This window comes from Larus michahellis, chromosome 9 (assembly GCF_964199755.1).
Source record: "Larus michahellis chromosome 9, bLarMic1.1, whole genome shotgun sequence".
NCBI lineage: Eukaryota > Metazoa > Chordata > Aves > Charadriiformes > Laridae > Larus > Larus michahellis.
In genome coordinates this window covers 20,615,355-20,632,020 of record NC_133904.1, presented here as the reverse complement: position 1 = coordinate 20,632,020, position 16,666 = coordinate 20,615,355, and the positions used below count along the sequence as shown (strand labels likewise).

Below are 16,666 nucleotides of genomic sequence, written 5' to 3'. Positions count from 1 at the left end.
ATATAAATAATCATCAATACATCTTGAGCCTTCTGAAGAAATGAAATTCTGTTTGTATGTTACTGAAAATGTGTCACAGTGAGCATCTTGTGACTTCTCGAAGTCTGGTATGATGCTGATGGATACAAAAAAAGACAGCTGGAGGAGGAAAGCAAAACAAATAGTTGTCATAGATACCAGTGACCTCTAAAACTTTATTGTTCTCATGTAACCCACCTTCTCCCCAAACAGGTTTTGAAAGAGTGTGAAATTTCAGGCTGTTGTATTCTCTGCATTTATGAATGGGAGGGTGGGAGGTCTGCTTATTGATATTTGTGCTGAACGGACATCTGACACTGACTGGGCCAAGCACAGGCATACCCTTAAGATAAGAAGATACATGAGAATCCAACTAGGTCCCTCACCTGAGGCACTTTAGGGGATCTGGTTATAAATGGAGAATGAAAGACACGATGACAAGGTAATAGTGCAATTAGGAAAAAAAGAGAGAGGGCATTTTAAACTAGTCAAAAACAGACAAATTCTATTATTAATGAGAATCTTTCACCTCCAGGTGATTGTATCATATGTCCTTGAGGAGTTGATTAAATGAGAGTTTTAGGAAGATGGGGGAAGAAAGAGGAAAGGTGAAATCATTTTTTTTCTGTTGAGGGCTGCTAGACCTGATGCATAAACAACAATTATCTACCCACTCTCAGGGTATCAAAAGGGTAGCCAAATTATCGGAACTATGCTACCATGGGTAAAATGCCTTGGAGATGGAGGCAATAGATTAGAGAACTTTGACATTCCACTTGTCTGTATGCTCAATTCTTCAAGGAAAGGAGTGCTTCATGCATCTTCTCATTGTCTCCGGATGCCATTACAGAATAGTTCTGGTCGACTGAAAACTCTCATCCATTTCTTCTCTGCCAAGAGAGCAGCCGCTTTGTATCCAGGTGCGGGTGGAAAGGAAGGGGGACAATGAACACGTTCTGCAGATGTCAGTCAGACTGTAGAGGGGTTCCCAGGGAAAAAGGAAGAGAATATTGACAAGAACGGTTGTGCCTTTTTGTGAGTAATCATCTATCAGTATTAGCTGTATTTTATTTAGTTTTCCCTCTTCCCTGCTGTTTCACCGAGAGATTTCTGGCACTCGGCATTTCTCTGGGAGCGTGATGTATCTAACACCCAGCTCTGTTCCTGCAATTATTCTGCTAATACAGGATATTCTGCTAATATCACCTGTATGATTGGGGGATTGCTTAGATCAAAATCTGCAAGAAACCTAATGCTGGTAACCTTTCCTGTTGCTAAATACAACAAACTTACCTGAGCAACGAGTGTGCAATTAATAACCTTCCTTCGTCTTTAAGTGTTTTTAACTGCTATACTTCAGCAGCTTTCAAAATCTTTCATACTTCAGGTAGACTTCTTGCTTTATATCCAGTGTATTTTTATTCTTAATTGCTTCCGAAAGCTTTGTGTCAGCAGGGTAAACTTGGCAGAAAGTCTAGCTTCTAGCCCCAAAGAGAGATTAGTCTTTGAGCAGCGACACTGTCTGAAAAGTGGAGAGGTTTTCTTCCTAATCTTAAAAATTCCTGTTTTTTCAAAATCAGACTGAGGGAATAGGTTTTTTTAATAAATACTTGTACAGCTCCTGTGACAAGCCTTATCAAATCAGTATCATTTATTTACTAGAAACAGTACTTTTTAATAAAGTTCCATACTTAGTGAAGTCAGAGTGGTCTTGATATTATGGCAACATACAGCCGGTGGTGTTCCCATATCAAGGAGCTTCTCTAAGAGGCAATCTCTAACAAAGGGACTTGACAATAGCAGACAGAACAGCTGGCAGGATGGAGTACTACTAATAACAGGATGGTTTAGTGTAGACTACCAGTGTAAAAATGGTGAATCAGTTGATGGCGTCTGAAAGCAATTGGTTCCCCATGTCTATGAAATCAGGTGGAGGCACAGGATATAATAGCAGTTCTCATTTTGACAAGAAGTTTCTCCCACTTGATAAGAGTGGAGGAAAGTACAAAGAAAATTAGAGGGTGATGAGAAGAAGGAGGTGGTTGCAGCAAGATATTTGTCTCCCCAAAGGAAGTTATTTCACAGAAGTCAGCAGAATGAACAGTTGGGCTGGAGTAAAGTCTGAGAAGCTGGATGTTTGTGGTAGAAAAAGGAAAGTATCCGAAGTTAGGTGATATCAGCAAAGTGACGTGGCAAAAAAAATTATCTGTGTGCATAGTTTAAGTGGAGTTAGTAATGATCAAAGTATGAGAGAACCTGGTGTGGACAGAGAGATGTTGGTACAGGGACAAACAGGAGATTTTTTGGCATGGATTTCCATGCTATTAGAAATTCGAAGAAGAAACTTCAGCAGCAGTGATCTGATGATCAGCAATGATGATCTACTCTGATAATAAAAAAAAAAAGAGGAGTTTTCAGTTTAAAAAAAAAAGTCACTGACGTGTTTTTCCTCTGTTGAGTTTTGGCTGAGCTCCTGAGAAGGCTTTCTGATCCTGATCCTTCTGTACTAATGGTAGAAGGTTGTTACCTGCACGTTCTATTAGTCTCTTAACCGTTGCGTATATTTTAAAAAGGAAAAAAACCCCGACAACTGGGCAGTAGTTGTTATGATATACATATTGCAATAAAACATTATCTGGGTAACGTCATTGTCGTCTTGAATTAGTGTGTTCTATGAAGTTTATCTCTTCATGCTAAAAAGAAATTGTGCTGTTGCAGAGCTATCAAGATTATTATAAATCATTTAACTATGGCAAAATTCCATTGTCCCTCTAGGAGTATGGTAAAATAAACATTCACAGTCATCTTTCTTGTGCAGTATAATACAAATTATCCTACAGCAGACAGATCTCTTAACAAAAACTACTGATAGTTAGAGAGAGCCAGATCTGAAGTTATTGTAATTTGAATTGTTTTGTTGAGGCAGCCTTTTGGAAAGAGTATTTAAGTAATCACAACCTGTATTTTGTATGGTTTGGTAGCAGAGAAGCAGAAACTACTTCCTTTGCAAAGTTACCAAAACTGGCATGGGACTATTTTTTTTAATACAGTTTTTCCTCTGTTTCTAGTTACGTGGTGAACATAGGATTGATAGACAAGCTGTGTTGCTGTTTCCTCTCCGTTCAAGGCCCTGTTGATGAGAATCCCAAAATAGCAACTTTTCTACAGAATGCCACAGCGGTGTTGCATGGAATATGTCAACTCTGTTTTGCTGTCAATGGAAGGTAGGTGCCCTTGGTCTGTCGTCTCTAATGTGTTCTTCAGGCAGCAGCTGTTGTAACCCTGTGCCAACACCGTGTTCACGGAAGCGAGCATTCTGATGAGGCTGTTAAACAGAACTGTTCTCAGTCACACAGGAATAACTGGTAAAGAAACAGGGCTCACCCTTGCACCGTTGAACTGTAATTAGTTGCCTGCACTGAGTCTTGATTCTTGTAAGTCATTTATCAGAATTGCAAACTTTATCTCCTTTACTCATTACAGAGAGGGTTTTATCACTACTAATTTTAAATGTCCGGTCCTAAGGACTTCAAGAGGTATTTTATTATCAACTAAAATCAACTCTTCATTGATTTGTCTCTGGAGCGGTCTTATTCTTTAATTCCCTGCTGTTAGTAAGGGAATTATATTTTCTGTAAAGTATTACTAGATTTGTCAGGGAATTTTCTAATGCAAAATGTTTGTTATCGTAACCTGAGCAGGGTTGTGGGGAGAGAGCATGAGGTATGTGTCTGCCAGCAAATCTGGACTTCTGTAATCTACAACTTAGGAGAGCCTGACACTGTCAGACTCAAAATTTCAGAGCTTTGGGGTGCATATACTAGAGCTTACTACTGTTAAAATGTTACACATTTCAGGAAAAGACAAAACCTGACAGAACTTTACAATGAATTCCTAAAGGGTGCTAGGGTTGAAAAACTAGAGTTAATAAAGCATAAAATAAGAAAAAAAGCTGTAGGTAAGAGCTGTTGCTGGTAACTCGGGGACAAAGGCACATGGAAAAAGAACTGCAAGAAATATGAGCCCAAAGAGACCATCCCAACTTACTGAAATTTCCCTTTCTGAAAGCTGCCAACTTGGCATTTTACGTTCCAGGACAGTGCTGCCAAAAGTCAAATGCATACAAAAAAAAAAAATAAAATCACCCTTCTCTTAGTGGAATAATAGTTGTAGCTACGAGAGTGAGTAATATAACATTTGCCATTTCTGGAGCAGGCGCACGCTTCACCCCAATAATACAGAGCTTCACAACCCAAAATAATAAGGCACTGTGCAGGTACTTTTTCCAAGAACATCTGTGCTTTGTAGCAGAATACTAATTTTGGAGGGTTGAGTGTTTTTCTTCACAGTTACACCAAGAAGTATCGGATATTACTGCCTGCATATAATAGCAATGCTTTTGATTTTATCCAGAGTTGCTGATTGTTCTCAATTTCCAGGTTGGATTGTTCATTTGAGCAGGAAAAGAAATGAGAGGAACAAACTTGGAAGTTTCAAAACTGTTGTCTTTCACTTTTAGATCAAAAGCTTTGGTGTAACTGATGAGAAGGGCAGTTTAAATTAAATGTCTTTCATCACCTGAGCCCACTCTCATTTAAGAAGTGAATGCAGAATGTAATTCTGTCGCGTTACAGAAGTCCTTAGTGTTCAAGGTGATTTAAATAGAAAAAGGTATTGCCAAACACAGATTAAGGTAGCAGAAACAGAGCTCAAATTTATTGAATTCTTAAATATGTCACAATACAGTAGTACATGTTGTGTGATACGTGATCTTGCAGCACAAAAGGTGGCCTCTCTTTGTGAGAAATACAGATGCCTCTTTCATTCGTGGTAAACAGTAGTAGGAGGCAACGCAGCCTATTCAGTCAGAATCCAGCTTTTCTTCTTCTCCAACTCAGTCGATACAGGCTTGAGCGCCAAACAAACATGCCGTATTATACTCCTCTGGACATCAGAGTGAGTAACCACCCTGATCATAAAACTTCTGAAGTTTTTACCCAGAGGAAAAAAGCCTACTAAGTACTACCAGTGCTCTGACACTGCTATGTGAAAAGAAGTTTTCCCAAATTAATATCAGGCTTTCACCATTCTTGCAAGAGCAATTTTCAGTTGTTCTTTTGGTGTAATGCCCTATATGAAATGTTTCCAGGTTCAGAACTTCTTTACGCTCCTTGATGGTAATCGTGGGGGACACAAAATTAGTTTCTTCTGATAGAACTATTTCAGGCTGTTATTTGTCATAGAAAAAGTTGCCATTCCATATTACATGCATTAGAGTATTTTTATAAAATGCTGTTTATACTGTGTGTGGATCTTAGCATGCTGCGGCACTGAGTGGCATAGTGGGAAGCTGATAGGACAGCAGCTGCTGGGTGGCTAACGCACTGGGACCACCTCCAGCCATCCACAGTGCCAAATAATAGTTCCTCAAATCCTTTACGAGCTAGAAATGGCCAAGAGCTGCGTGATCCTCTGCCTTTGCTTTCAGACAGCAGCAGGCTGTTAGGAACTTTACTGCAACTGTAATCTGCAATATCCCCAGAGGGCTGGAAGTTAAACACTCTAACTCAAGTTTTAAACAATTAAGAGATCTTGACCTGTGGGTACAAAGTACGTTAGGCCATTTCTGGAGCTCCCATGTAGGAAGAGCTGTCAATCCAGACTTTCCTGCATTCCTCATGGGAACGTTGCATTAAACTCCCAAATTTAGCAGAATGTTTCTAAACCAAGCTCTGAATTGATACCCAGTGTTTATTTGGACAGTTAATTCATGGAAAACAATTTTATAGGCAGGGAAGAGATCTCAGTCAAGTACCTACCTGCAGGTCTACATCAGGCAAGATGTCACAACAATAATGATTATTAGAGAATAGCCTCCAATTGTATCATATATATATGTCAGCATTAAATATTAAATGAGGTGTATGGTTGATATAATGTAGATGATAAAATTTTAAGACATAAACTAAGATACCTTTTTTATTCCCATGGTAGACTTAGGAAAAAAAAAAGTCCAAAATCATGGAATTAGATACAATAAAGGAAAGTCTTGCTAATGTAGAAACATAAATTGGAGGATTTTAACATCATAAAAAGTTATTGAAGTGAGGGAATCTATTCTGAACATATGTTATAAACATCTCTTATTATAAGAGAGGGATTTTCTTTTCATTAATGGTCAAGGTCTTTGAAAAGATTTAACTTTTATATTGATCTTACTCCTCAAATGTTCATTTTTGGTGCTGGCTAATAAATGCTAGATTGATTCTTTTAAATGAAGTTTTGCTGTAGATATGATAGCCTGTTTTCCAAACACTGCGTAATACATATAAAAGATCATTTGTTGAAAACCTGAATAACTTGTAACCCCATGTGAACCTTGTTTTGATATTTTTTATACCCTCATCTTTTATACAGTGAGAATCAGTGAGGGTGACTCGAGACCTCCAACTGGAAGTCCCATTTTTCTTATGCTGTGTTGCACCCTTTGCTAGCAATGGAGAGAAGACCTTCTTTTTCCCGGATGAGTGGGGGGGGGGGGGGGGGGGAAACCCCACAAACCCCCAAGAAAGTGTATGAGAGCTGAAAATAGGGTATTGTGGTGAAACAATTATGTGGTGAAACACTGGCCCAGGTTGCCCAGAGAGGTGGTGGAGGCCCCATCCCTGGAGACATTCCAGGCCAGGCTGGATGAGGCTCTGAGCAACCTGATCTAGTCGAAGATGTCCCTGCTTACTGCAGGGGGGTTGGACTAGATGGCCTTTAGAGGTCCCTTCCAACCCAACACATTCTGTGATTCCATGATTATATGTAGTGAGAATGCATAAAATGCAGCACATCTGAATATCGAGCTCTGTCTCTGGTGAGTAAAAGTTGAAGTATCAAATGTCAGGTTCATCTTGAAAATTGTGGCCTTGATAATGCTAAACTCTTTTTTGCTTACCATTAAGGGAAACAGTAGCCAGAATTGACAGCAGAGATGTTCTTATTAATCTTAAATAAAGCAAAATATTAAATAGACCCTAAACAAAAAAACAGTGGTTTATATGGCCATATAAATCTGCCTTGCAGTTTGTGACCAATTCCAGATGTCCAGTAGCAAGGTTCAGGATGAGAGCCTTGTTTTCCAGTATTTATTATTGTAGCTACGAGAGATATAAGGCCTGGTTTGGGCCATTGAATCCTGAATACGCATATGGAGCATGCTTGGCTTGTAAATGCAAGAGGGAAAACAATGAGCAGGCACGGAATGCAAGGAGCATTAATAAAAACATGGCCATGCTGCCCCCGCTCACCCTGCCCTAAAAGCAGGAGTGAAGACTAAGAAAAGAAGAAAATATATGGCAAATCCTTCATCAGCGTAGCAAGGATCTTATGTTCCTGTCTCTTCCTGTGCTGCCTAGTGTTCATCAAATCTATATTCCCTTTTTCCCTGTAAGTCTCTGGAACTAAGATTTCTGCCCAATAGGTTTAGTTGTTACTCTGTGGAGGACTGTTGTTAATGCCTTATTTTGCTTTTGCCCATTACTATGAATGAAGAAATTAACACTAATCACAGAGTTAATGCAAACAGCAGGAGGAGACTGTCAGTGGCGGTGCAGTGTAAGGGTTAATCACTAAGGAAGAATGTTCTCCCTAAGAGCAGTACAGTGGACTAACAATAACACAGACACAAGGAGGAAAGTGAATTATGCATAAAGAGAATATCGCAAATAATAGTCCCTAAATCGTGCAGCTTCGTAGGACAGCAACTTTTTCAAAATTTTGCTGTTTTCTTGATGTAAGAAATGTCTGCAAGCTCCCTCGTTAATCTAGGAAAATAGAATGTCATAGCAGTACAGTAGCTAAATTGTTACTGTTATGTGTTATCTCAAAACAGTAGTACAACACACATAAATCTGCGTCAACGGCTAATGAAGTTGTGGATTACACGCTGCAGTGTCAGAAAGCTGCAGATATACAGGGGATTGATCCAGGAAAATAGTGAATGTAATGTCACATGAGGAAGTCTGTTTTCAGTTTTATTATAGTAATTAAGATAATGTCTGTTTTGGCTGCTGGATGGTGAATGAGATGCAAGTCTGCCCAAACGCTGGTTGTGTTTCTCATTGCTTCCAACAGACAGCAGATCAGCAAGTCCTGTAAACTAACTGAAACTTGTTCTTGAAATGACTAAACTGCTTCAAATCATCACTTTTACACAGTACTGTGATTCCTAGCTTGATGGTGTGAATTATAACAAGGTCTGACAGGTGCTAAATAGTTCTTTACACTTCTTCCATTATTATTTTGCCTCTTTATTTTGACATCTCTCTCTAAATAAAATAATTTAGAAGCAGAAAGTACAGATCATAGTTTTAAAATCCTAATAATAAAAAAAAACCCAACAGATTGTATTCTCAGCCTTTTGAAAACTCATGTTTCCATTTGGCTCCATGTTCTTAATCAGGAGTATGTATTTCAAATATACAAACATTATAATGTATACCCTTAGAGAGGCTTGTCTGCTTGTTAGCTCAGTCAGTTTTTAAAACAGTATATTTTCAGATATAAACAGTTTGCTCATATTGAAGCTTGGAGAAATTGTAGTTTTATACTTCTTCTGCAGAGTATGCTGTTTCTCATCAAGCTGTATTGAATTCCTGTTTTTAAAAAATAGTGGTGTATTTTAAGCAATGAAGTATCACTGTTTAGTGTCTTTCTTTCTTGTGATGTATGCATCCACATTTTTAAATACTTAAACCTTTTTTGCAAGTAATAAACCCCGTACCAATTCCTGAAACTCCTTGATGGCAGAAGCTGAAAATCATAATGGCAGCCTATAATGAAAATTCCCTGCATTTCATGAAACTTTTCTTTTTAAGATCCTGCAGGTTGTTTGAGCATAATATAAATATTTGCCTGTTTTGCCATGTTAAATATAGAGACTTGGTAAAGTTTGAAAGCCTGTGTGTTTTCCCAGCTTTATAAGCCAATGTAAAAAATGCAGTAAGTCTTGCTTCCCTTCAGTGATTAATTGAAGAAGTTTTCTCCATACTGACTATTTTACTCAGGCAGCTTCTTTAAATAGAAGAATTAAAAGGAGAGACACCCAATAGGAATCTCCTCTCTCAACTTTAGTTGTGTAAAACATAGGGTTCTTGCATGATGCTGTCATCTTGTGATTTTGGGGTTTTTATGGGTTTTTACTTCAGTCTGTGTCCTGACAGTTATCGCTGAATTTTCACCGGGCTTACCTTTGAGGTGAACTAAAAATCTGCTAAATGTATGAAATCCCCTGTTGTACAGACTTGACCAAAATCGCTCAAAGCAGCATGCACAAAGGTTCATGCTTTATTTTCCAACGTCTCATACACGTTTTCTACTTTAAAGCCCACAACCAGTATGAATAATGTCTTTTACCTTTTTATTGTAAACATTTAGACTTCAAGTGATTATAACTGACAGTTAAAACCAACAGGAGCCAGTGGCCTGTACATACACACATTAACTATAATACAGGCAACATCAAAAATAAACGTTTCTAACAGTTCCTTCAATCCACCAAACCTAGCAGACAGATTTAATTATTATTTTTTTTAACAGCTTTGTCCTGTGATATAAGTTTAAATTCTTTTCTGTGAAAAAAATAATGCTTGCATTTTGAGTTATTTTACAATTGACTTTTTTATGTATATTTTGATTCATTCACTGCAGCACAAAATGGTAAAAGGATTTTATCCAGCAATGTAAGCTTTTTCATATGGAATTGTTTAAAAATAATGATGGAGTGAGAGTTGAAAGCAAGCTAACTTTAACCTTTGTGAAAATTGGTCAATCTTCTCATTGCATACAGTCACCAAAAATTCTGCGAGGTATCATATACAGTAATTAATTTGGGGTTATCGTTTGACCATGAGTGTTGGTTTTTTTTTTCTGTTTTGTACTGTTGAAAAAGCTACGCTTGAAATTAAGAAATACTAGCTGGCAGAAGGAGCTGTGCTCTCACGCGATACTGTGGAAATAAATGTTCCAGTTACTTGATTGCAGTTAAGCGAAGGTGGCACATACGGCCTACTGCAAACTGCGAAATAAATAGTTGTGCACCAGAAACTGTTTGAAAGTGAGGAATATTAAGGAGTCTGCAGGCACGCAAGGCGCAGTTGGAGAAGTGCGCGGCGGTGGTCCCAGAGCCTTTTGCAGCCATCCAGGTTCGTTCCTCGCCGCAGCCAGGTCCACGTGCCAACCGGCCCTGGAGCTGAGCAGTGGGAATCTGCGCCAGGCGCGGCCGGCCAGCCGGGGGATGGCTCAGCAAGTGTCTCTGCTGACTCCATTCAGACACACTCACTTAAAGACCACAGAGCTTCAAAAGGAGGATTTTTGGGCACAGATTCCAGGCGTAGGAGAAGGAAAGTAATGCCATAAATTGTGCAGCGTAGAGCATAGCCCCACCTAAAACACACATAGAGCTCCGCTATTTTTTCAGCTTTTTTTATTCTTTACGGAGTAATTGTTAGGGTCGTTACGAGTGTTACAAACCACCAGCTGAATGATTGTGGTTCTTCTTTTGCAGCAGGTAAGTGGCATCAAAGCGTAATTTTAACCATCTTTTTAATTTACTTCAGCTTGTCTTTTGAACGTTATTACATGTATTTTGAGAGAATCCCACACTGGTGGCCTTCTGAAGCGCTGTCGTGGCTGGTTTTGTAGCAGAGTTTCTCTGAGGGTTGTTAGGAGTTCAGCTGGCTATCACAGTATTAAACAAACACTGCATTTTTGGAACCTATACCATAAATTCACACATTTGTCTCCAGCTAACTCTCTACGAATGGCTGGCCGCTAACTGGCAGCGTTATAGTGGAGGTCCGGTGGTGACTGGTGGTCATGGAGTCACTTGTGTAACAACACAGGTACTGGAAAATAGGTACAGCTATGTTGCTTTTGTTTTTATTGTGTCTTACCTAAAGATCTGATTGCTTCTTTCAAAGATTTGTGAAGTAATTCTTCAGTCTCATCTATTTTTTGTACAGCATCGGTATTGCTGAAATACGACCGGGATGTTAATCCTTGAGGTAGCAGCAGAGGATGCTGTACTTGAAAGCTTTTTCAGTAGCATTGACCATTCACAGACTGTAAATAGAAATAACATGGAAAGAAAGAGTACCCATAAATGCTAATTTCAGATCAGATCATTCCTTACATGTTTGGTAAAAAGCAGAAGTGAGTCATCTGAGCAACTGCCTTTTAAACGTAAAGACATGAGTGGACAGTGGTGGAAGCAGATGGGTGCTGTAGAGTAAGTGGTGTACAACGCAAATACTACCTTACCGTATTCACACAGGCTCAGGGCTGCGAGAAGACCCCTCAGAGGCTGTGCAGAGATCCTTCATAGCCTGAGTGCCAAAATAGCCTTCCTAAGCCTCCTACATCTCCGCTCCACCCCTACCTGCAGCTTGTCAGGCTCCTCGCAGTAGCTGTGCTCACTGTGTCCCCCCAGCTGCTAAGCGGTCCCTGCTCGGGGGCACAAGGGGACTGTGTGGGATCAGAAGGACCTGGTTATCAGCCTTGCCCTATAAAGCAAGCAGGTGTTGCTCAGGTTTTTACTGCCCGCATGTGCTACCTTACAGAAGAATTGTACCCACAGGAAAATGCATAGATACTAGCTTTCAAGTTTGCTATTACAACTGCAAGGATGGTGTTTCACGTAACTGTTGTTCCTTCTTCTCTTAAAATATTTAAGCTATATGGGAAGTTAGCCCAGTACCAGGGCCTTCTTTGGGGCATGAATGCAGGTTCGTTATCCTGCACTGCCTGTTTCTGTCTCTTTGGTCCAAGGAAGCAACGGTGTGCTCTTACAAATAGAGATTCTCGTTGATAGACATTGGGTTTGGGTGAGGTGGTGCTTCATACCTGCTTTTTTTTGCTTCACTAGAAAATGTGAAAATGGCAGAACAAGACGATGATGGCCAAAACCTCGTACCTGTGAATTTGTGGGTTAGTTGCTCCATTGAAGACAAGCATCTGTATCATATAAAGCAGGATTATCAGCATACCTAGGACCTGTGTTGGAAACTCCACTGGAGCAGAGCAGTGCGAGTACCAGAGTGGTGCAAGGTGCTTCTGGTGCAGATACTGAAAAGATCGCTTAGAGCAGTTCTAGTCAAGGAAAAGCTGCTTACTGGTTCTGGCCAACAGGAATATTCTGAGCCCTCAGAGTGTCCAGTCATTTCTGTATTCAACTGAGGTCTTTGAAGTTACAGATTTTTTTAGGAAACGGTTCTTCTTTCCACTGCTTTCCCATTTCCTTTGCTTGTAGTTGTTATAAAAGATACCCTCATCTATTTTGTCCTTTTATGACATTTTCTCTTATCACCTGTCATATTTTCCTTCAATTATTAAAAAAAAAAAAAAATAGACTAAATCTTTGTAGTTTCTTCTGATATTGACACTTCTTTCTTTTTGGCTTTTTTCTTTTTTTTTTATTAACATGGAAACATAGTAGATGGGGTAAAGACCAGATTTTGAGGTACTATGTTTTCAGTGTTACTGTTCACTGTATCTTAATATTTCAGTGTTTCCTTTGTTTACCAATATAGACTAAATGTATTTCAATAATGAAGTTCAGGTGATTTACGTGATGGGTTTGAATTAGAACTCGGAGTATATAAAACTTGATGAATTATTTTGTGTGCTTTATTTTGTATTTGCCTCCCTTACATTATTTAACCTCCAGAGTAGTGACAATCTCAGTCTTCCTTAGTAGTGACTGTCCTGCGTCATCTTCTGGATTATTAATAATGTGAAAAAACATGAACAGTACAAATCATAGAGGGATTATGTTAAGTGCTTTTGGAAGTTTGGATGTGAGAATGGACAGAGCATCCTGAGTTATTTGCCTGTCTGTCCTGATATCCTAGATAGCCAGAAACCTTCTCCGTTATTCTACACGCATACCCAAAAGGTACCAAAGAAACCTAATTTGCATTTGCACGAGCTGTGTTTGTTTGTCTCGAGCACTTCATACTTATTTGTGCTTTGCCACTGTACAGTCTCCCATAATATCATCTGACTGAAATAAGAAGTAGTGTGTTTTGTTAACTGCTCAACCACTTCATTCTTAAATTCCTGCAGAACTATTTGATTAAGTTCATCTGGTCCTAGTAACTTATTTTGCTACTTAGGTAGGCGGTTTGTTCCAGTGTCTGCAGCCTGTCACTGAGGCAGTGAGCGGCTCCAGGGAGTTCTCCCACCTCTGCTGGCTGCTCTTGCAGGAAAGAAAGATGGGTGCAGGCTACTGACCTGAAACAGAGCTTGCATGGAGCCCCTGAAAGTGCCCCCAGGCTTCCGACTGTAAAGCTGTCCAATTTCTGCGTGGTCTCGCTTTGCTGTCGTGAACCCATTTTGGGAGCAAAGACACCGGTATGTGGAGAAAGATATTTAAAGATACAGCTGCGCTGCATGAGGCGGTGCCCAGATTATTGAAAGCATTTTCTGGAAATGTTGTGGTTTCTTGACACATTAGGCATCAGGTTTTTTGCCTTGTTAGCAGTTTACTGCTTCTCTAACATTTGGCTTATTAGAAGTGCTGCATCCCGGGCAAGTGTTCTCACCGAGCGCTGGTCTCCTCCTCAGACGGCTTAATGTTTCTTTTCCAGATCTTGGAACATATTTGAGAATACACGTCAGGACCCCACAGGGCTAACAGCAGTTCTGCAGGCTACGGATCTGGTTGGAGTCTTGCATATGCTGTACTGTGTTCTTTTCCACGGGACAATTTCCGACCCGAACACAGCAAGCCCTAAAGACAGCTACGCAGCGAACACAATCCAGGTTGCCATTCAGAGTTTACGTTTCTTCAATAGTTTTGCTGTTCTTGATCTGCCTGCCTTTCAGGTAACAGACGTTTTCAAACTTTTGCTTAGTGTGAAAATGTTAATTATTGCATATACTTTGGACAAAGTTCTGTCTTTAAGATCTTAATTATTGAAGGAACTTTCACAATTAAATGTTTAGGTTTTTTCATGCTTAGAATTGCTAATAACTTTTATTTCCACTGTATAGCTATGGCAAATGAATTTAAGGAAAAAGTGAAAATTTGGACTATGCAAAATGCTGAATCCCATCCATTACTACTTCTGTTCAAAACCCCTCACTTTTAGCATAGTACTTCTTATATTTAATAAGCCCCAAAAATATAAGGAAAAAAATCTTGGTCGAAAGCATGAAATAACAGTTTTTCTAATGTGAAAGGACTTGCTTATATTATAACCACAGTTCACATTTTTCAGCACTTTCAGTGGTCACTTGCATTAAGATTGTACAACTGAAATTGAAAATAACTTGATATCATTTTTTTTTATCCAAGTAAAATTTTATTGACCAAAAATTGGAAATTTAATTTTCCGTAGTTTTTATTTGTGAAAGAAACTCAGAGATCATATTTTGAGTCTTGGGAAGGTAAGTCTTTTCTTACCTTCTTCTGTGAATAGATTCCTAGTGTAAATGAACTGTTTTGCCATACAAGAAGATACAAATACTAGTGTATTTCTCAGATAAATTGGCAAAGCAGTTGGGTTGTTAATATGAAACACCTGTCAAAAAGCATTGCTTTGCAAAACACATTTAGCAGCATCAATCTTATACAATTCATCAGAATAGGTTTCTGTTTCATTTAATATGTAATTTGTATATAAGTCGTACCACACGCTCCATCTGAAATGCATTAAATTCAGCAAGAGCTTTGCACGGGTAAAGAATTTAGTATAAGGTACAAGTCTCCTTCAGTTCCTATTTCTTGACTTTGATTTTTATTACATTTAGTATCTCTGGTAACAGCAACAAGCAGTGCGCGCGTAGCAACATTCACCTGTATAGATGCAGCTGCAGGATCCAGTCCAGTCGGGGCTTTTTTACAGGGCACAGAAACAGTTTATTTATTGGAGTTTCACGTAAAACAACTCTTACACACACCATTAACTCCCATTTCTCTCTGTAAATCAAGATGTTTCAAAGTAGTTCACTTCTGTGGCTTGTTCAGTGCCTCTTGGTTTGAGAGTGGATGTTCATTTGTTGCCGTAAATAATTACGGGTACCCACCGGAGAGTAAGACTTGGACTAGGGCAGCTACAGCTTGTCGGGGAGCTCCAGCAAATGGCACTGGCTGAGGGGCTGCTCCCCAATATCTCAAGAAACCACTATTAATTTTTAAAATACAAACTTCTTCTTACTCCGTATTTATCCCTCTACCAACTACCATTGTGTCTGAGCATTTATAACAAACCATCGGCATTAATTCCCAAATCCCATGACCTGCGTTGGTTTGTTCTACATAGAATGGTGCAAGATAGTAATTATTGCATAAAGGGCGGTATAAGACTAACCGGTGTGCATTATTTCATTCAGCTCATCAATGCAGGAGGTAACCGCTCGGCTGTCTTACTGAATTGTGGGCATAATATCGGTTGTGATGGACAGACACACTTGCGTAGTCTTGGCAGCTCTCCCTTGCAGTGTATTAATGTGATTTGTTTCTGTAATGTTAAAAAAATCAACATACACCTGAGGCAGTTTGCTGTCCATCCTGACCTTGTGCTCTGTAGCAGGCTAGCAGACAGCAGAGCCTAGTGTATGTCCTGTCTGATTATTATCTCAAAAGAATAGTTTTATCACGTAATAGTAGGACTATAGAATAGGGGGTTTTGATTAACAGAAGAGGCCTGGTATTCTAGAGTTTGTATTAGCACAGATGGCTCATGGGTATATATTTCATTTAATTTGACAGTCTAAACAATTGAAAGATGGTAGTGAGAAACAACGCAGGATCCTGAGCTGATATTAATTCTGGCTAAAAAGGAAGCATAGTTTCCTTGAAAAATTAGTTTAACTTTTATACACAAACTCAGGTGCCCTTTGACCTGTTGTTATCAGGAAAGGTTAAAGCCAGAGTGCGAGGTCACAGCATGTGTGGACAGCACTAATTAAATAAGGGTGGACCTAACGAAGAACGTGGCATTTACATGATGTAAAGCAGTAAATGGTGGCTGTATTGTGCATTAAATATTGAAAATAGGCTAACTTAGCAGAACACTTGAGGTTCAAGGGGGAAAGTATCTGCAGCTGAGTCTGTTGTGATTGTCAAGGATTCTACTTTTGCTGGGCAAGTCTGGAGTGTGCTAAAACTAAACTATACTACAGACTGGGATTTAGGTATATGTACTTAACACAAGCTACAAGGTATAAAATCAAGAAAACTCTCAAATGAAAGAGATTTTCTCACAGGCCTGCATTGCTGTTCGTTAGAGTTAGTAGACTGTCATGCTCATTCCTTGTGCTTTAGTTTTCCCCTTTGACCTTGTGTCGTTCTGTCTGTTTGACATGTTTATTAAATAGAGGCTGTAGACTGCGCAGATAAAATCTAATTCTGAATCTCCACGTTACAGCAATTTGCCTACTTTTTAAAAGCATCCCAAGAAGCTTTGCAGCTGAATGTTCTCTCCTTTTGGATGTTTTTAACTTTTTTTAATGTTTGAAAAGTCATTATTTGTTATTAATCTTTGTATTCCATTCAGAGCGCAAGTTATTAATGAGAAATGCATTTTGCTTTTTTGCAGAAATGAAGACGGTTTGGTTTCTTTTGCTTATTACTAAGAAATATTATTAGCATTAAGTT

General features: G+C 39.1%; 1 protein-coding gene across 6 annotated transcripts in view; it reads left to right on the top strand.

Moving 5' to 3' along the window:
- SCAPER (S-phase cyclin A associated protein in the ER) overlaps positions 1-16,666 on the top strand; it is a 164,389-nt gene that overhangs the window by 125,584 nt on the left and 22,139 nt on the right. For 5 of the 6 annotated variants that reach the window (XM_074599600.1, XM_074599598.1, XM_074599597.1 and 2 more), the window contains 2 exons: positions 3,087-3,242; positions 13,653-13,890. In XM_074599600.1, the coding sequence (XP_074455701.1) occupies positions 3,087-3,242; positions 13,653-13,890 (394 nt within the window). Of the gene's footprint in view, positions 1-868; positions 1,054-3,086; positions 3,243-13,652; positions 13,891-16,666 lie in introns of all 6 variants that reach the window. The other variant, XR_012588928.1, reaches the window with a different exon arrangement.